Genomic DNA, 22370 nt, shown 5'->3' on the forward strand with positions numbered 1-22370 from the left:
GAATCATTCTCCCAACTCCCTGCTACCAAAGCATTCTGCTCTGCTGTGTTTATTGTAGTAGGTATTTTTAGACATAAATTTGAATCTCTTTCAAAAAGTTTTTCTTTAGTAATTTATCATCTTTATTTCATTAATGTTTATTTTGGCATCTGTTTTTTTTTTTTTTTTTTTTTGATGTTCTAAAAGAAATGTTTTAGTGTTAATGGACTAAAAAGTCACTTAACTCCTTAACATACACCTCATCTTTAAGTAGTAATAATGACACTGATTTTGCCAAATTGTTATGAGATTTAAGCAATGTTCATATGTGAAAAGGCCCTTTAAACTATAAAACCATCTATATATGTAACATTTCTGCTGTTAATATGTTTGGTACAAACAGGAAACCATAATAATTGCTCTGTAATAATCTGCAAATAAATTTAAAAGCCAGAATACAAATTTATAGGACCCAAAATTTCAAGGCAAGTTTTAATTGGGTGGAAATGTTTTCTTATTTACATTCCAACTTGCTTCCAGAAATATTCTCATCTTCAGTTGGCACGACAGGAGCACCCAAGACCATACTTCAAGAGCATGTTGTGGTGGGGTGGAGTCGTACTGATGGCCACGGGAGAGACAGGGAACTTTGCAGCCTACGGCTTTGCCCCCATTACTCTCATCGCTCCATTAGGCTGTATGTCTGTTACAGGTGAGCCATTTTTCTGTGTTTTGACAAATAGAAATTTTAAGACCTCAGAATAATTGGTGAAAAACATACAACTGAAACAACATATGCACAAAAGAAGAAACTCTTTCCTATTTTCTTAGCATGTTAACATGACCAATTATGCTACTAATTTTGGTTATTTGCTGTCATGCTGCCACAAAGAAACTTGCATTCTGTAGCTGTAACACTTATGTTTGAAAACCTAATTCCCAGGGTCTAAGTCTTAATAAATTAACAGTAACAAAAAATGTTATACTATGCTTTTAAATGTTAATGAATTATCTAAAAGCATCTGCAGTACAATGTTTTATGCATATGTTAAACTGACATTACATGTAATAAGAGTCTTTGATGCCTGATCTGACTCCATAGTTTAGCATCTCGTTGATATTAAGAATTAAATATTGGTTATTCTACATTACTATAAGAATGTGTAATTTTACAGTAATGTCACAATGATCTACTCACAAAATTTATATGACCTACTTACTAAATACATTTAGAAAAGAGAAAATGAGATGTTGCTAATGACTAGAAAAAAAAAAAAGAACAAAAATCACTGCTAAAAAAGAACAAATTATTTAAGCCCTGTTGAAATCAATAAAACCTTTTTTGGTTTTACTCTTTATCTGCTGCTATGGAAACAGCATGTTTCTAAATTTCTGTTAATTTAAAACCATCATTGAAATAGAAACAAGTTGATAGTCACTGTTAACAACTAACTCAAGCATATCATATGTTTTGTGTTTACACAGCCCAATTTTAATATTTCTCTTAAAAATTATGTTAGTCTTAAAGCGTAGTTTAAACTGAAATAATGTATATTCAGAGATGTTCATTTTATTTTGAAAGTAGTTTCTCCTTAATCATTTAAAATATCATATTTAAAATGCTTTCATGATGTATGATAGAATATTTATCTAAGAACAATTATTTTGCTTTCTAGAAATTGTTTACTTAAAATAGCCATACTAATGCTACTCTAAAGAGACATGCAATTTACCATTTCTAACATTTCAATAAAATGAACAAATTGGGTAAACTTTATTTTCTATTTACTGCACATAACACATACATTAACATTCTAAATTTTTTTCTTCTCAAAATATGAGAAATAACAGATAAAAGATCTAGTTATATTGTCAACTTGGGATCTCTACAGACTTTAGTTGTTCTAAAAATGTATTATTCTTCATAATGACTGTATATATAGTGCTGATCTTTAGTTTTGTTTTCTTACTCTGCTTTATGCTCAGTTTCCATGACACAGCCAAGTAAAAAATCATCTGGTCATGTCAGATAGATACCTGGGGGAAGCCTCAGTGCACCCATTGTATTGAAATTCTCCATTTATCTCAGGTCTCCCAGTCCTGGGAAAACTTTTCTTTGGGGTGGGGGGAGTGTTACAAGAAAAAGGGAGCTACCCTTGCTAGTTCAAACAAAGGGGAGTATTGATGTAAATATTGGTGCAAAAATCAGAGATTTCACAGAAACAAAGTATAGAAAGGCATGGTGGGGCCTGAAGTGAGAATTCGAAAGTTTTCAGAGCTTAAGGGTCAGTAATGATAGCCCCTTGCACACCTTCAGTGAAGCTGTCTGTGAATCTGCTCATCCTGGCCGGGCTTGCTCAAAACTCACATTAATAGCCAGAAGCTTAAGTTTTTCAACCTTCCGCTCAGAAAAAGTGTCCTGTTCTCCCCAAGTCTCCCGCCAGGCCAGTCCATCCACCTTCAAACGTTGAGCCCACTGCCTTGACAGATGGCCTTTTATGCTGCAGATCATTTTTCTTTGTGTGCTGTTAGCACCAATTCATGTTTCAACTTAAGAACATTTTTTAGCTACCTCCCTCTCTGCCCATTTAAAAGGATTCAAACAAGTGAACTTTTAGCCTCACGTACAAATCATTTCCTATTTTACAACCTCTGCAAACAGTAATATATGCTCATAAATAATTCCCACAGCACTTCTGAGCTGAATTTAGATTATTGTGTAGTGTGGTGTGTGGGTAAGGGACAGGTGGTGATGGAGGATTTTCCCTGGAACAACCCCTTGCTACTCTGAGATTGTTTATAAAGATTCTAGAAACTCTAGAGAACTTGAAGCAAAAGGGAAAGTATTTTCAAAACAGAGGTATCTTATGGCTGTGTCTACAGATGAGGCAGAATAGTATCCACGCTTTTCTAAATTAGAACTTTCATTTCCTATTATTTCTTGGGAGCTTTATGAAATAAATCAAACCTCTTCTTGAATTAAAAAAATATATATATAACTACAGTGTTGCATGGGAAATTATATATTCTTTTCCGATTTTTCTTGTCATTTGTTGCTTTTCAAAAAATAAAATAAAATAAAGACTATTAAAATCCAGAACACTTAAAATAGTTTCAGCTCTTACACGTCTTAAGTCCCTTAAGTCTACCAGCTTCCTCCCTCTCCTTCGGTGGTCTGGTTGATACAAACACACTGTGTTCGCTTTTTCCTTTCCAGACATAAGGAGATGCTGTGTGGCTAAACATGTATGCTAGTCTCAATAAACATAAAATTGCTAATATGTCACCCATGCTATTTTATCTTATATAATCCAAACACACACTTCAGTTGAAAAGATACATGTTTTTTAGGGCTAGTATATAAGAAGCACTCTAGTAAGCATTATGGGGATTTCAATTTGCTGACACATGTTTTCTCCCTTGAACCGTCTTCCTTTATATCCTCTCTTTCTCTGTGTCTATGTGTCCTGTTCGTCACCGACATGCTGACCCTCAGGAAGCATTTCTCAAACATTAGTTTCACAGGTGAATTCATAGGTATTCTAAGAAACAAAGAATTCCATAATCAAACAGATTTCTGCAATTTGGGATTTAAAAAGTCATACAGGTTTCATTAGCTTCTTGGGGCCCTGTGACCAGCCTGGGGAACATTGTGAATCTTTCAGAGGCAGATGCAGTAGTCCAGGTTTCCAAAACCTATTAACAACAGGGTCTTTTAGATGAAGCATCTCAAGGGACAACAGTTCTGCAGAAAACCCTTTAGGGAATGCTTAAGACAATGTTCACAAGCAGTCACATCATGCTGGAGACTCCACCTAAATAACCTGCCTATGCCTAGCAGTGGAGATTATGCAATGGGGAATAATCGTAGTACACAGGTAGATCTGAATGCCCAGGCCTGGCCCCAGCTTTTTTGAGAGAGTCAGAGCCTTTGTATCCTTGTGTTGTCTTTTAATTTTACCTTACTGTTCTCACTGACAGTCTTTCTCAATGAGTAATAGGCCCAAAAGCTTTTTCCGACTAAAATGCTATTTTAGTTATACTAGCAGTGTGGTGAATCCTAGATGTTGGTTTGCATTTGTTTTGCTATTATTTAAGAAAGCTTAATTAATGGTTTTCAGTTTCATCTAGAGCCTAAGCTGGATACTCACCCCAATAAACCAGAGCAGTAGAATGATCACGAGTACAAGCTCTAGGGACACAAATCTCAGGTCTGCCATTGGCAAGCTCTGTGACCTCAGACAAGTTATTAAAACCAATTAATGCCTCAGATCTGTAATCTGTAAAATGGGAATAAAAATAGTTCCTATCTCAGAGATTGTCATGGGGAAGAACTGAGTACACACAAGCACCTAAGAACAGTTTGGATACACGGTTCAGTATGTGACATAACAATAACACTAGCTGTTGTCACTGATTTATAATTATTATTACATAGAAACAGTATATTATTCTTTATAATGGGGTTTACCCCTTTGACCTCCAAATATGGCTGATGGTTAAATTCTCTGAAATGGATGAATCAGTTCAGTAAATGCTTTTTTGTGTGCTTACCCCTGCGGTGGTTAGTTTGCAGGGAGCAGAAAGGTAGGATCCTCACAGTTCATTTGTTCAGCCATTAAGCAGCAATTATCCTTCAACTCCTCCACATATTCCCTACCAAAACATTTTGGAAAATACCAGAATTTCCAAATAGCCTACCAAGACAAAACACATTTTAAAAAGCAGACACAAGAGTTTGTCAAGGGAAAAGCATGGCAGTCTAGATGTGTGTGCTGTTTTCCATCTTCTTGCTCTGGCTTCGTTGCACTTTTACTCACTTGCTAATTAACTACAGGAGGCCGAATGACAGATTTCTTTCATATCTAACCACAATTTGAGAATGTGTTTTCTGGAAATGATTTATTATACCAGAAATCCAGTAAAAAGAAATAAGTTGGATACTCTGTGGAGTTTGTAATAAAATTTTAAGCTATTGCTAATTCTTGTCTCAGGTAAACCCTCTTCCTCAAGGGACCTTTTCTGGCTTCTAGACTAAGCTAAACAGACTTATTCTCTGCCCCCTTTGCGCCCTATCTGGGCCCTCTTCCCCTCTATGTGGTTCCATTGTGTGAATTTTCTAATTCACAAAAAGTATCTTTCTGAAGATACTTTATCTAATTCACAAAAAGTCGGCCCTTTCTTAAGACACTTTATCTCTAGTCTGTCTGCAAATGGCTGTAATACATTGACTTTATTAGAAGAGGACACTCTGATGCCATCTGCCAGGAAATTCTCCTGAGAAATATACAAATGGACAAGGTCGTGACGTGGGTGGTGCCCCCTCATATGTGGAGTCTTTGCGTGCTGCACGACCTGTGCAGCCTGTCCAACCACACAGCGGCCCTACCCATACTTCCCATTTGGCAGTGCTCATCATGCTTGCAAGGAGCTGTTCAGTGTCGGTCCTCGCCATGCCACTGAGACCCAGGAGACTGGCAACTGTGTGTGACTCATTGCTTGTCATCTGCGTTCTCCGGGAGAGCATGGCACAGGGAAATGATGTAATACAGCCTGTAGAATTGGTTTGAATTTGAATTTTGATAAGATGAGCATAGGATGTGCTGTTCTGTGGTGTTAAAAGGGAAAAACATTTGCTTAAAAGACTTCAATTCCTAAGAATAATAATAATAATAATAATATTTCAATTCCTGATGAAGCACAATGGTTTAGACATTTCATTGCAAGAAACTTGTGAATATTCACTCTTGTGAATACTTAAAGGTTCATAAGCCTGTCCTTTGGGGGTTGAGTTAGAACATTTGTGCCTCTACAAAGTTTGGCCTTACATTTAATGTTTTCCTTTTTCTATTTATCCCCATGACTATGATCTATGCTATGCCTAAGCATTTAGAGACTATTAAAAATAATGAATTTATCAACAATCCAAAGCATTGAAGCCACATGGAATTAAAGAGATTCGTGGTAGACCTCACTCAGTATAAAATTTGCCTGCCTAGGGGGTGGCAAGGCAGTTGGAAGGGCAAGGAGCAAGAAACAAAACAAGGGAAGCACCAATGACATTTTTCAGTTCTATGCCTCTGAGAATATTGGTTTAAAGTAGATTAGAAAAGAGTTCAGAGAATATATCACCTTTTTCCAAGTTAAATTCAGGCAATATGAGGGATCTTCAAAAAGTTCATGGAAATATTCATATTATCTTTACTTCTATTTTTCCATGAACTTTTTGAAGTACTCTTGTAAAGGTCAGAAACAGTAAAGGTAAGAAACTAATATTGAACAAGCATCCATTATGCCAAGTGCTGTATGAGACACAGAAACTTGCTACCTTACTTAATTGGGGCTGGGCGGTTAGCTCAGTTGGTTAGAGTGTGGTGCTTAATCATTGCCCCGTTGAATAGAAGTGAGTTATAAGTAGATTGAATTTAGAATGAATTACATGAAATTAAACACTTGGAATTTTGTATGGAAAGACAAAATTAATAGCAGCAAAGTCTCTTTGGCACTAGAATGATTTCCTAAGAGAAGTAGTGACCCTGTTGTTGGCTAATTTGGGTTAAAGTTGGAGAGCTAAGTGCACTGAGAAAATGAGGAGAGAATGAGACATAGGACTGATAAGCCTTTTCCATCTCTAATTTTCCCTAATATGCTGGCTTTTGCTCAAATTGAAACTCATGATGTGGAATATATGTTGTTTTGTGTATTTCTGTGTATTGCTGTTATGAAGCTGTAAGCCGAAATGTATCTGTAATCCATTAGATGTTGGTCATAGCATAGCCAAAAAGCCCTGGTGAGGCCTTTTGGAATTCCAAAGAAGTCATGTCAAGCAGAGACTTTAGTATCCAAGATTTTTATTAGAAACAAATGAAAGGAAACACAAAGAGACCAATGAGCAAGTGACCTGTAGGGTTACACAAACCTAGGTGCCACAAATTCTCTCTGTCCTTTGGAGCAGTGTGCTTACTGCCAGCCTGGACAAAGTTGTTGGAAGTCTAAAACCTCATGGGATGCTTGTGATAGTGGCACTTCACATGGATAATTATTTTAATGTTCGAGATATGAAGAAAACATCCCTTTTCTCAGTGGCTTGCTGAGCTGTCTGCTTTAGCTCTGAAGTTTTAATTTTATGTCTGCTCATACATTCTCAGCATAAAGTTTTCCTGAAACCTAAAAACTTTATTTGAAACATCTTGTCCACCCATCCTTATTTTTTGAGAACTCCACAAAGTATTTCTACAGAAATTGCTAATGGTTATATAATGTGCTATTAAATTTATAATACAGAATTAATCTTGTCAGTGGTAGTATTTTTACTTTTTTTTGGAGTCTTTTCAGGTTTAATCATTAGTGCATGCCAAGAAAAATATAGAACAGAAAGGATTATTGTTCTAATCCAGGTAAATTTCCTCATTTGAAATTATGCAGATTGCCTCTGAACAATGATTATGTCTTCATTATCTTCAGTAAATGACAATAACAATTTTTTTCATCAACATGAATTACTTGACTTTTCTTGCTGCTAACATGAAAGGTGGAACAACTTTTCTCTTTGTAAGGAGACATTTTTCAGACTGTTACATCCTCAAATCTTCAGATCCTAACTCCATGGAGTACATTGTAATTGTCATACTTTTTTCCCTAAAATCCTACAGTTAATGGGAATGATAATTATGGAGCCATACCTCAGTATGGTTAGAGTTGATCGAGCCTGTGAGCACACTCAGTGTGTGCACATGTTTGAAGCTTGATTGTGACTGGCACGAAAGTGTTTTTGTGGTTTGCTTTTTAGCAGTACAATAAAGTGGCCATCATACATGGTCAGAAACCACAAGCCAGATATTTACATGTGAGGTTCTGTTTGTAACATTATTATATAAATATGTTCTTATCATATCATGGGCTCCTTTATTTTTATAAAAGAGAGTTTTCTTTACTATTTTGTCTTCTACTTTCCTGTATTATAAACATATACTCTAACGTTTCTCCTCAGTTCCTAGAGTTATACAATAAATTGAATGTCCAGGAAATGAAAACTGATGAAATGTTCACTTCCTGACTAGATAGAGTTTACAAACCAGTGACCTGAAAGATGCTTTTAAAGGATACAAATTCATTTCCCACGTTTAAAAGTTAGAACACATCACACAAAAATCTGGACTTTTGTCTTAATCAGATTTTGTAACACTGGAATTGCAGCTGGTTAGAGCTGAATCATGACTGCCACCTTTCACTGATCTTGTGCACTACACCATGGCCCCATGGACCCTCATCACCCCAGCCCACCCGCCTCATCATCCCAGCCCACCCGCCTCATCTCCACAGCCCACCTGCCTCATCTCCACACCTCACCCCCCTCATCTCCACACCTCACCCCCCTCATCTCCACACCTCACCCCCCCTCATCTCCACACCTCACCCCCCCTCACCTCCACACCTCACCCCCCTCATCTCCACACCTCACCCCCCTCATCACCCCAGCCCACCCCCCTCATCACCCCAGCCCACTCACCTCATCACCCCAGCCCACTCACCTCATCACCCCAGCCCATGCCCCTCATCTCCACACCTCACCCCCCCTCACCTCCACACCTCACCCCCCCTCACCTCCACACCTCACCCCCCTCATCACCCCAGCCCACCCCCGTCATCACCCCAGCCCACCCCCCTCATCACCCCAGCCCACTCACCTCATCACCCCAGCCCATGCCCCTCATCTCCACACCTCACCCCCTCATCTCCAAAGCCCACCCTCCTCACCTCCACAGCCCATCACCCTTCATTATTTTTTCCTCTTTAGAGGATTACCTAACTGGCCCCTATCGGAATTTGAGTTTGTAACCTATAAACCAAAGGTTTTTTCTTCCCAAATGAATCAGATAAGAATATTATTTCCATAATCACAGTTAAATATAATTAATTGATTGTTTTAACTTTCAGTTGAATCTGTCTTTAAAAAGTGGTAACAAAGGGTAAAAAAAGAAAAATAAATAAAAGTGAACAAAAGCATTTAAAAGTAGCCATACCACACATATTTAAACTTGAACTCTCTTCTGCACTCTTAAACCTTTAACAAAAAATCATTATTTGGGTGGGAAAGAGAGTTTTAAGTAAAAAGGACACGTCTTAATGTTACAAATTGATAGAAGGGATGCTCATTAGTCGATTACTCTACAGACACAAAGATCTAAACCAACATGTAAAAATCTGCTCTTGAGTGTAGTTGCTAACATACAGAAATTTGGTGCTTAACTTCTCATTTACTAATCCCCATTAGTCACTACTACAGAAAAAAACCCGAAGAAAGTTTGTATAATCTTTTTGAACTCTCATGCACCAGATTAACTTATAGTTGGTTTTTTCTCTCGTGTGGCCTGCTATGGATCTTAGAGCATCAACACTTGACCACTTTAAGCTAAATAACTCTTCCACAATAACAGCAATCTAGAGCTGTGTCTCCTAAACTGAGTGATGTCAGAGAGGAAGTGAATGAAGGATAAACTCTGAGTTGATTCCTAAATAAATGAGGAAGCATGAGGAGCTCTGCACCAGGACACATACCTTCCTCCGGGAATGGCACTTTCCTCTCACCTAGACTTGGTTTGGCTGAAGCAACTTGCTTGGCCTTTATTTTATCTATTTTCATCTGAAAATCTGAATCAGAAGGCCCATGTGTAGATTTCCTTATGATAACCTTGACCAGAAGAAATCTCCATTCTGATTGCTAAACTGAGTGACACTTAATGGCCAAAAGGAGACTAGATGACTCATCAATAGGAGTCAATTCATTATAATGGTAAGTGAGATTCTTCCTGACCATAAAGCATTAGAACTTCAGGGCCAAGTGAATACATTAACAAACTGCCAACGGAAGCACTATTTTGCACCAGAGAAAATACTAGAAAAAGCTTTATGTCCTTTCCCCTTATGGATAGCATTCCTCCTGTCTTTTGTTTCCCACACAACTCCCACAGAACCACTGTATGGATTTTGGTATACACAGGGTCTTCAAAATTCACAGAAAGATTCATATTATCTTTTAATTCCATTTTTCAACTAACTTTTTGAAGTACCCTCATAGTACCTTTTTATTTTATTTCTAATTGACAAATAGTAATTGTATATATACATGGGGTACAATGTAATGTTTTGATATATGTATACACTGTAGAAAGATTAAATCAAGCTAATTAACATATCCGTCACCTCACTTTTTTGTGTGTGTGCTAAGAATGTTTAAAATCTACTCTTTCAGCAATTTTGAAATATACACCATACATTATTATTAACTATGGTCACCATGCTGTGCAATAAATCACTAAAATTTATTTTGTACCCATAGTTAATTACCTTTCACCTTTTTTTAAAAAATGCATTTTGGTCATGTGATCCAGTGCCAGGCTCTGGAGTCACTGTGTGACACTGTATAATAAACTTAACCTCTCTGAGCCTCATTTCTCATCTGTAAAATGAGTATAACACCACTGATCTCATAGGGATGTTAGGAGAATAGAAGGAGTTAACTATTCCATGGCAAACTCTTAGTAGAGTATTTAGCCACCATTATTGGCTATACATTTTCATATGATAATCATTGACTAAATATAACTTTGTCTTTTTATTTATTTATTTATTTATTTATTTATTTATTTTTTGTCATTTTTGTGACCGGCCTCACAGCCCTCAGCCAGCAAGCGCACCGGCCATCCTTATATAGGATCCGAACCTGCGGTGGGAGCACTGCTGTGCTGCCAGCGCTGCACTCTCCCGAGTGCGCCACGGGGTCGGCCCAACTTTGTCTTTTTAACATTCCAGCATAAACATTTTCAATATCACTATGTATTTTTCCATCATAATTTTATTGACTGCATAATATTCTATTATTGTTGAACGTTTAAATTGTTCCAATTTTCCACTACAAAAAATAATACTGCAATGAACACCTTTAGATTTGAGACTCTTTCCAGTTTTTGGAATACTTCCTTAGAATAGATTCCCAGATGTGGAATTACTAAGTCAAAGTAATTTGAATAGTTTAATGCTCTTGATAGATGTTGTGAAATCACTCTTCAAAAAGATTATATCAATTTACAATGACATTAGCAATGTGGCGGAGTACTGAATTCACTTCTTCTTATCAACACTCAGCCTTAAAATTGTGTGTGGAAAATAGCACCTGTCTTTAAATTGTCTTTCTTTTATTACCAGTGAATTTGGACTTTTCCCTATGTGTTTGTCTACTCTCATTTGTGAACTATTTGTATTCCTGACCATTTGTTTGTTCATTGGAGTTGGGTTTCTCTCCCTACTGGTGAGTATAGCTGATTATAAACATATTGTCACTAAGTAAGCAAAGGGTGGTGTGTCAAATCTTGGTGCTTTCAGTCACACCTGCACACACAGACCACAGACATCTTGGAAAATAGAGGATCCACCCCTTACCTTTCACTCAAATACTGCAAGCCACTTAGGAAAATAGAAAGGACACAGCTTAGTCTGTGCTCTCTTATTTTGAATAACTAGTATTCACATGTTTGGGAGGGGAAATTAATTAGAAACCATGAAGCACATGCACTTCATCTCACTGGCTGAGGAAATAAAACCCAGAGGATAATGCATTATCTTGGGCCATATTTCATCGCCGGTTCTGACCGAGCTAAGCCAGCACCCAGTTGTTGTCCCCTCTCAGCCCGGCACCTTGCCATCGTAGGTAGCTTTGTGGTCCCAACAGTTCTTCAATAGGACCTCCTACTTTTCACCTGGAGTGACATTTTGAGTAATAAAAGAGCAAGGACATCTTTTTAGCTAATTCCTGTCCATATTCCACCTCACAGCACCCTCATGAATCAGCCTCATCCTTTCCAACTGAGCATTTCCTTACATAATAAGACAAGAATGACTTGAAGACAGCTCAGCTCAAATAAGGAAGGCCCCCTTTCACAGATTTTATATATAGGGCCCAAGAAAAGATGATTCTTTGGGCAGCTGCAGTAGCATCATCCACCATCAATTGTTGATAAGCTTGGGGGGAAAGGGTGTCAGATTTTGTAAACATTTCCCACTTGCCAAGAATAACAGTTCATTGGCTGTGGGTGGTGAGTTTTGCTTGGGAAAATAGCCTATCCGAATGGAGGCACAATTTATTAACCTTCTGACACTATTGAGTGCCTAGGAGAGCATGCTTCTTTCTCCTGGTTTTCCTTACTCCTATGTTATATTTCCCCCCGAAAAGGTATGTATTAATTAAGCATCAAGACCAGTGAGCACTCTCTGCATAGACCAGTTGTCTTCAGTGGTCAGAATGGGAAAGTATTCACGAGCCTCTGTCCAAACATGCCTCAAATCAAAAATGCACACAAAACTGTGAATGCAAAGTAAATACCCAGTAATAACTATAGTTTAATCATACCTAGTACAAATCTGTTTAATTTATAGATGTGTTCTGTTTTAGTGCTTTTTATGTTATCAATCTTGAAATGCTCTTTTTTTTAAAATATGGAAATTTTAATTTTTTAATGTTTTACATCTATTTCAATTTACATATTAATGAGAAAATATTCAGATTCTTCCTTTTTTAAATTTAATGTTTAGATAGAAAATTATTTTCTCAACATACAAACGAAAGAAAACATCACAAATTGAATTTAAAAGTCAATTGATAAGGAACAAACTTAACACACAATGACTGACATCCTTAATGCATAAAAACTGCTTAAAAATGAGTTAGAAAAATCTTAACAGAAATTTGGTGAAGGACATGAGCACACAAATCACACACCCCCAAGAAACACAAATGGCTAATAAATACATTCTAAGATGTTCTTGCGGGCAGGAGCAGTGGCCCATGACCCCCATCTCAGGACCCCAGGCGTGCTCCATTGCTTGCCTGGATGCAGGTGAGGCGGCCCTATTTTTGAATATTAAATTTTACTGTAGGAATAAGTGTGTAATAGTTTTCCCCCTTTTCTAGCTGTCTATTAGGAAATGGTTATTGTTATAGCAACTACTAGAGAGGGTAGAGTTTGGTAGACCTCTGATTGCAAAGATATATGGAAATACTTCTGTTTATTGGGATTTTTTTTTTATTTAAAAAATTTACTACTCTACTTAAAAGTCATGTTATTAGCTGTTGCTCAGATATTGTCTTTTTGCTTAGAACAGCTCTCATTTTACCAGGGTTTGCAAAATAAATGAGTTACAAGTAAATGTATCTTAATAGAATGTTCTTTTTTATTACTTTCTTTACTAGGTAAGTAAAACTAAAAACCTTCTTATTCTTTTATCTAAAAATCTTGCAGGAAATCTTATGTTCTCTTAAAACATAAAAGTATCATTGGATGAGTAAGGAAGTACACTAGACTTCTAAATTCTTTCAGAAAGAAAGGGTAACATTTATGTTTCATAAAACTCTGATAATTATTTTATAGCAGTTGATATAATTTGGTACATGTAGGATATGTCAAGGTTTTTGTTATCGATTATGTCCTTTTTGCTTTTAGCAATGAAATCATTTCCCACATAACATTTTACCCTCTTCCTTCTGACAGTAAACTTATTTATGCAACTATGGCTTAGCAACAGGAAGAGAAGGAAAATGATGTCTTTTCTTACTTCCAGGGAGGCAATGGAGTGTAATGTACTAGAAAAATCTCTGGACTAGGAATAAAGAAATATGGATGCCAGTTCCAGCTCTGTTGTAATATAAATGTTTGTTAGATGGATGGATCAGTGAATAGACAAACAACCTGTTTGGACCTCAGTTTCCCAATTATAGTTTTAGGGCCTGGAGTAGATTACCTCTAAGTCTCCTACTGCTATAAGATTTCCTCATCTATGTAAGCAATGTCTCTTTTCTTATTGGAATCCTTTGCTGTTGAAATAGTCATCTCAAGGATTGTCATAATGGAATGCATTTGGTATGTGTTAGTGCAGTGCTACTTTGCCTATTTTTATTTACTAATCTACCTCACTCTGCTTGGAAACATTCCTTACCTAATTAAACAGGAAGTCAATGATGCGGGAGTGGGGGTCTTGGTTTTTATACCTTTTCTAATGCTCTAACATGTGAAATTACTTTGATCCAAATCTGAAACAGAAAATTTTCATACATTTTTATACCTGTCCCAGACTCAGTTCTTAATTTATTGGGTTATATATCCATACATTAGTTTATCAACAGAAAATCTTGGTTTAATGTTTTAAAGCCATACCATCAAATGAAACACGTTTGTTGAACATTTCCCACATTCTGTTTAATCTGTGTGAAACTTTCATTCCTGTAAATAACGTGCCCAGGAAAAGTTTGCAAGGACAAAGATCAACTCAAATAAGAAAGAGCTAAGTTGAAAGATAAACAGGAAAAAAAAGTACGAGGATCCCAGTTTATCTTGGATGAAGGTTTCTGGTGTGGATTTGTTATTTTGTTTTAAATAAATTGCCAGAATACTAGACATAGTCATATCCAAATTTAACTGCAGCATCTATTTAATGGATTATTATACAGACATTAAAACTATGTGTGTGAAGAATTCTTTTTGGCAGCTGGGGATTCGAACCCTTGACCTTGCTGTTATAAAACTGCGCTCTAACCATCTGAGCTGACAGGCCAGCCCGAGAATTCTTAATTACATGGCAAATTGTAATATGATAGCTGAGGAAACTGAGAAAAGAAATTTCATATTATAGTTTGATCTCAACAAAAGGGAAATAAAAAAAAAATTCTAACTATGGTTTTCTCTAGATGATGATATCACTTCATGATAATTTTTCTTTCCTATATTTTTACTTTAAAAAAATCCAGCTGATAATTTGTGTTAAAAATTTTAAATACAAATTATGTTGCATATCTTTTTGTAGTACTGCAATTTTGGATTTTCCCATGCTGTACTCATAGAAGAATGGCCCCATAAGAAAAACCCAAAGAGGTTTAACTTACCCCTCATGCCTGAGGCCATAGCAGCAGGCCATGGCTCAGCTACAGGAGAGAGAGTTCAGTAGCATCAGTAAGGGGAAAGAGGGTCTAAAAAATCGTGAGGGTCAATAGCTATAGGGTTGAGATCCCACAAATACTCTCATTTCATTTGGTGAGCATTTACTGAACACCTTTTATGTGCTAGCTACACACTGGAGATCTTAGGAGAATAAGAATACATATCTCAGACAAAAAGGAACTGATAGTCTTTTGGGGGAGGACAGACAAATAAATCTTAGGTGTAATGAAACAGCTACATGTAGGGGTAATCACAGCCTAAGGTTGGAGTGTCATCTTGGCTTGGAGCAATCCAGAGGTCTAGAGTTGGCCGCATGCATAGGGGCAGAGTTGCACGTGTAAAAGCCACTGAGCATGAAACTACATGATGGGTTCTGGAAATTATGTTTATTTCGGTAAGGAGGTTGCATAGAATATAAAAGAGATAAGGACAAATGTGAGGAAAGTGGAAGGAGCAAAATCATGGCTGTCTTTGAATGTCATGCTCAGTAGTGTGGCCTTTGTCCTACAGATGACAAGAAGCCATTAAGAGATTTTAAGGCTGTGGATTTACATTAGATTTGCATTTTTTTGTTTCGGCGGCTGGCTGGTATGGGGACTCGAACCTTTGACCTTGATGTTACAAGGTTGTGCTCTAACTAGCTGAGCTCAGTGACTATACCCTAGATTACATTTTAGGAAGATTACTTCAGTGGTGGAAAGGGGAGAAATGGGAGGTCAAGCTATTATAATGGTCTAAGCCAGAGGAGAAGCTGGCCAGAGCTGGGGCAATGACAGTAGGAAGGAAGAGGAGGGAGTGGACTTGAGAGATAGTGAGATGTAGACTTAGACCCAGTAGCCGTTGGATGTGGAGTATGCAGGAGAGGGAGACTAGGAAGAATCCCGGATGCTGGTGTTAGTAAGTGGGTAGAGGCATCATTGGAACAGGGATTATAGGAGGAGATGCTGGGAAATAATGAGCTTCAGTTTGGGACATATTTAAAGTCTTTCCATCTTTCTTTTTTTCCTTCCCTTCTATATTTTCTTGCCTTTCACGCCCTTCTTGCTTTTTCTGCCTTTGTTCTTTCTTCCTTTCCTTCATTTGTTTAGCCATTCAGTAAGCCTTTATTAAGGCCTCACTGTATATCAGCCACTATCCCAAGCACTGTCCTAAGCCCATTGTAAACAGGCCAGTTTCCATATATCTTAAACCATAAGCAGGAAGAAGTCATTTTTACCTTTTGTGTGTCTCTGATCAGGACACAGCTATTCAGGCATAAGACACAAATTGCTTAACTTCCTTATTATAGCATTGCATAATAAAATATGTTTTTATATTGAACTACCACTAATGACCATTTTCTTTATAGGCAGTGCCATTATTTCTGTTATATTTCTGAAAGAAAATTTGAGAGCCTCAGATTTGCTAGGTAAGTAATTATTTAATTCATGTAATTATAGCATTGCTTGATCAGGAAATAAATAATACTATCCATAAAAAATACAGGCTTTAAAACTGGGAACAGATTACTGAAATGGTTGTAAATCTTATTTAGAGTTAAATGTTATTCTGTCTTCAAGCTGCCTACTCTTGTGTGAAATACTTCCATTCTCATTGTGACCACTGCTCGTGCTATTGGCCATAGCAAATTATTATTTTATAATATTAATATTATGAAATTTTTATGAACATAATGAAATTCAGTGAAAACATCTGTGTTGCCTAATAGACTATTTCACTTCAAAGGACTTATTTGTTATCTTGTTACATGAAAGTACTTCATAAAAATGAAAACTGCAAAAAAATTAGATGTGCCAACTAACTACCTTATTTGTATTTAGCTCTTTACAAAAGTAACACAAGACGTTGCTTTCCAAAATTGTATTTGGAAATACAGTTATTAGTGAAAAATAACAGTAGCCTTCCTGAGTGTAAGAAAGGTTTCTACTATATAGCAAAGCCATCATTTATTCATTGTATCTCCTAGCTCTTGTTGGAAATATTATTGGTGAGAGGAATTATAGAGATTCATATTTTCTTCCTTGTCATAATCCTGTTTGAATTGCTGCTGACATATCATAATGAATACAGATACTTTAGTCACTTCAGATAAAACAGTGCATACCCTCTTCGAGGGAGATCTTTTTTTTTTTTTAATTTGAGCTCTGAATGTGACACCAGTGTTGGTATGTTGAGCATTTGTTTTCCCTGGTCATGTTTCCCTTGAGCCTAATGTCTTGAAAGTGTTTTCACTTTTTCTTTTCTTCCTTGGTTTGATTCTTCTAGCAGAGTTTTTAGTCAACATTGTCAGATTTTTCATGGTTAAAATGTTCTTCTAAATGCATTCATATGTGAATTGTATCTTTTCCAACGTATTATTTTTCTATACCTTCTTTTATATATTGTGGTTTATGGAATCACTGGGGGAAGTTATATGGAATCAGAAATAAGAATGACCAAAGCCTGAGTTTTATAAATTAAAAAATTAGTTTCTACATTATTTTTCTCATTTATCCATACATAATGTTTCTTAAGGAAACTTTAAATCCATTTATCTGTCATCTTTTCTAGTTAATGATTGACTAATGGTTAAATTATTTAATGAAATAATACAGATGGATATAAAGGGAGATTTTCTTGATCTTTACTACTAATGACAAAAATATAATTAAGACAGAATCCCTGCCCTCTGATAATTTATAGTCCATGATAAAATATATGCATAAATACTTTTTTAGAAAAATACTTTAGTAGAAAATTAATATGTATCGTAATGTCCTGAGCCCTTAGTTTAAGAGCAGTGTTTCTGAACCTCAGCACAACTGGCATTTTGGAACAGATAATTCTTCATTGTAGGGGGCTGTCCTATGCATTGTAGGGTGGTCAGCATCTCTCTTGGCCTTTACCCACTAGACGCCTCTAGCACCCTCCACCCAAGTTATGACAACCAAAAATGTCTCCAGACATTGCCAAATGTCCCCTTGGGGGCAAAATCACCCCAGCTGAGAACCATTGGTTTAAAATAAAAGGAGATTAGCTGGGAAGGTCCAAGAGAAATTTTTAAAGCAGGCGTCACGTTTAAATCAGTTCTAACAGCTAGATAGGACAAGCATAGGCCATATTCAAGGATTTGGAGGAGGGAATAACAGAAGAAATGTTAACAAAGGTGCAAAATGGTAAGATACATTTTTATTTAATACTGTTTTACAACTGCTGCCTATAAGGATTAGGAAAACATAAATGAAAGTCATAACTATGGAAAAGGAAGAAATTTCTATATGTGCAGATGATTTGATTATATGTCTAGAACACCAAAGATCAAAAAAAGAAAGAAAACCCAAGATCAACTAAACATAACTAGAAGCAACAAACTCCATCAACATTAAAGGATATAAATTCAACTCACTCTCATGTCTTCAAATCTGGATTCAGCTTCTGCTGTCAACTGTGTGGCCAACCTAGTATTGCTTAACTTCTGTAAGCCTCAGTTTGCTGGCAAATATATGGCTGTTTTGAGCCTCAGATTGGATAATTCATATAAAAGCACTTTGAGAAATGTAATACTCTGTCAATATAATTGTCATAATTTCTGTGATCACCTTCATTTCCAAGAGGTAATACTAAAAATGTAACGTAAGGGATGGGAAACACACGCACACCCATCAAACAGACTAACAAAATAAAATCTCTAATAATTCTGAAGGATTCTTTGCTAATTTCTCACATTTTAGTAATGACTAACATTTATTAAATATTTACTCTTGCCAGGTACTATGTTAAGTGTTTTACATGGATTATCTCACTTAAATATAGGAATAACCCATTTACAGAAGCAAAATCTGATACTTATAAAGGTTAAATAGCTTGCTCAAGGTCATATAATTAGGAAGTGGTGGACCTGTATTCTAATAATGGCAACCTGATATAGCTATAGCATGATAGTTTAGGGTGAATCTTTAGTATAAAAGAGCCATGTGACCTTTGCAAAGTCACATAAGTAAGCTCTTTAAGCCTCAATTTCCTTATCTTTAAAATGAAGATAATGTTACCTACCTCACAGGATTAAATGAATTCATATGTAAAACTCATGGGACAGGGCCTATCACATAAATGCTCAATAATGTAAGCCATTATTATCATTGTTAATACTACCACCACCACCACCCACCACCACTCTACTAGTTAGTCAGAGGACACCTTGATTAGAATATTTTTGCAAACTTTAGTAATCCAGGTAACATTTCCCACAACTCTGGTTGGGCTTTTGTTTTTTCGTTCCTAACTTAATGCTTTTTGAGTAGGGCTATATAAATGATAAGTTACATTTGTTTCATACCATAGTTCAAAGTGATCAATTCTTGCCTTTAACCTAGTGTCAGAGGAATAAAACAGGATATAGTCACTTATTCCATACCCTTGTCTCCAATGAGTAGTATATGATTATCATTATCTAAGATGTAATAAGCTACTTCATACTTAGAGAAGTTCAGGGAAGGCCTTTTTCTCAACCTCACTCAGTAATATGATGTTAAGTCATAAGTATTTTCTTTGGGCCTTTATTGCTCTTGCCTTGAGAAAATTTAGGTCTTTCTGTTAAAAGCAAAAAATCCATTTTTTTCTTTACAGGGACTAAAAACAAACAGGGAAAATCTTTTTTAAAGATTAACATATGAGCATTCTAAAAATTAAATCGTTAAAATGTGTAAAGGGAAATCATTTCTTTTTCCCTGCTTCGAGCAAATGAAAATTTGTTTTTATGATGGAACAAATGAAGATTTGGGGCCATGTGGAAACAAGCTGAACTAATTTATTGCCAAATGTTGCTCTGTGGCTACGAAGCATTTCAGCACTAGTCTCAAAAAATGACCTCACAAAAGCTGTGTCTGAAAGGAATCACCAACTATTATTAACTCAATGACAGGCTTTGGACTGTTCCCTGATTCTTAGTGGATTAACAATTTTAAATTGTTTTAATGATTATTTTTCCTGTAAAAAAGCACCAGATTTCTCTCCCCTTCAATCAGTATTTTCCTCTACTTTCTTAGTCATCGAAAATACTGAATCTAATCATCCGTGAGATCCTAGTTGATTTAAGCCAAATAGTGTCATCATAGAAATAAAAATTATAGTCAACTCATCAGCACTCTCCAGAGACCAGTAACTTGATTACTTCAAGTCACCTATAAAGGGTTTCCCTGGATAGAATATCAAGAGATTAATAGTGAGATGAAGACCATCTCCTTCCTTCATTCTCCCACACCAGAGGTCAGCTTGGTTTGGGGCCGGTATCTAGGATGCTAATCTAGCCCCAAACCATTATTTCTAGTTGAGATGACAGAGTGCCTATTTTGGTTCTAGAGCTGCCTCAAGAATGGGAGCCTTTCTGATGGTCGGTCCACAGTATTATTTGGATTCACCACATTATTGAGACTTCCCAGTTTAGGGCTTTTTTAAAGTTTAGTTACCATAAGCCTGAGGAATCTGGAGAGACTCTGTGATGGGAGGGTGTTCCCAAATGGTTTGGTGTTAAGGAGTCCAATTCATTCTGTGACTCCTGGTACCCCACAAAAGCAATAGCTGGACTCCCATTGATCAGGAGACATATCGCAGGGACCAAAAGAATCAGTCTTGGTTGGAGTCAGATTAGCTGAATATTAAAAAACTCTCCCAGAAGTCAGGTCAAGCCAGATTCTAGAAGCCAGAAAATGGGCAGTTAACACTATTTGGCATTCAGCAGAAGAGTGGGGACAAAATTCAAGATTCCAGGTTTAGTTAAGGGGAAAAGTTGTCTGGGAAACAGGATATCAGTTGAGGAAGAACTATGCATGTAGATCTTGCAGTCCAAGGCTTACATTGGGGAGGATCTTGGCATGTTAGAGGTGCCAGTGAACAGAAGCATCAGAAGGAGCCTAATTCTAGGGTGTCTTTCCTCTATTTATGTACTTTATTCTCAGTCTACAGGAATCTGTAGAAGACTTTTGCAACAGAAGACTAGTAGCCTCCTGAAACAAAGGCTGCATTCTCACAGCTGTATGCAGTTAAATATCAAGTATTTCTCAAAGTGTTAAAATTTCCCCAAAACACCACTTCAGGGCAATGTGAATGATCAAATACCTTTACAAACTATGACAACCATATCCTCCTCTAGGAGAGTCACAATGAATACTAATACATGAGAGGACCTGAGAGGTCTTCCACTAAAAGAACTATTTAAGTTTGTTAAATCACTTCTTCCCAAATATATTTTACTTGGGATCTTTTCTGGTGGAGCATTCATCTTATGAAACTGGTTCCAGGGAACACCAGTTTAGGAATGCTCTTCTAAAGAAACCTTAGGACCAGAAATTACCGGAGACCAGTCAGGGACTCCAGGGACCTCAGCCAGGAGGAATCAATTTCTTCTATCCCCAGTAGAGATGCTGTATTCAGCCTCAGGTTGTGCTCTGTACAGCTCCTGGGGGTACCACTTACCTACGTAGATCACAATGTGAATGACAGCCCTGAGCTGTCCCTGCAGCAGCCCTGATCCTTAATGCATGTAAGTGGTAGAATGTAATAGTTAAGAAAATAGACTACCTAGGTTCCAGTCCAAGCTCTCCTCTGATTAGCTGGAAAATCCTAGGCATGATAGTTATTCCCTCTGTGACTCAATTTTTTCATTTTCAAAATGTGGATAGCAATAGTTTAAGAGTATGCATTATATATTATGCATATCCTATATTATATACTATATAACATATATAGTGTATGTTGCAATAGTATAATAACACAATAGTATAATCATTTTTCACAGGTTTGTTGTAAGGATTAAATTAGGTATAAAGCATTTAGAATTGTGCTTATAAGTATTAGCTATTACTATTATAGTTATTATTATCATCACATTTAGTATGATGCTAAAAATAATATAACTTTCATTCAGCCATACTCATCTATGAAATCAATAATTTTAAGAACATCACCTTCAAAAAATGATTACACTCCCTTGGCATATGCCCTCTCAGTATACCCAGTCTAAGTACAGTAAAGAGCAGGGATAAGCTTGTTTACCTGTTTTGCACATATGGCAAGTTTATAGGTAGATATTTTATTAATATTTGTGTATTGTATTAAGCTAGATCTGAAACTCCCACCAGACCACTGTAGATTTTTAAGTGACTTGAGTTGTATTTGATGAGGAAATGTATTTGGTGCAGGTTTGGACGTGAGGGTAGAGGATGGGGCCACATCCCTGTATCATGGGTAATGTCCAGAGTTCTGACATTGACTCCTACCTGCAGCTTGCCCACAGAAGCATGGCTGCTCCATTTTTGGTCCCCTCCAATATCCAGATCTTGGTACTCTGTACACCAGTTCCCTGAGGTTATCTGTGAATAACAAACTTAGTACAGTGCTACTATTTTTTCTTCTCTGTGTTCTGTTAGT

The 22370-nt window shown here is 36.7% G+C and overlaps 1 protein-coding gene across 1 annotated transcript in view; it reads left to right on the forward strand.

The window, feature by feature from the left end:
* Positions 1 to 22370, forward strand: part of NIPAL2 (NIPA like domain containing 2) — an 86492-nt gene that overhangs the window by 27335 nt on the left and 36787 nt on the right. Inside the window, exons 3-4 of the mRNA XM_063080134.1 lie at positions 520 to 691; positions 16315 to 16374. Of these exons, the coding sequence (XP_062936204.1) occupies positions 520 to 691; positions 16315 to 16374 (232 nt within the window). The remainder of the gene's footprint in view (positions 1 to 519; positions 692 to 16314; positions 16375 to 22370) is intronic.

This window comes from Cynocephalus volans, chromosome 15 (assembly GCF_027409185.1).
Source record: "Cynocephalus volans isolate mCynVol1 chromosome 15, mCynVol1.pri, whole genome shotgun sequence".
Lineage (NCBI taxonomy): Eukaryota > Metazoa > Chordata > Mammalia > Dermoptera > Cynocephalidae > Cynocephalus > Cynocephalus volans.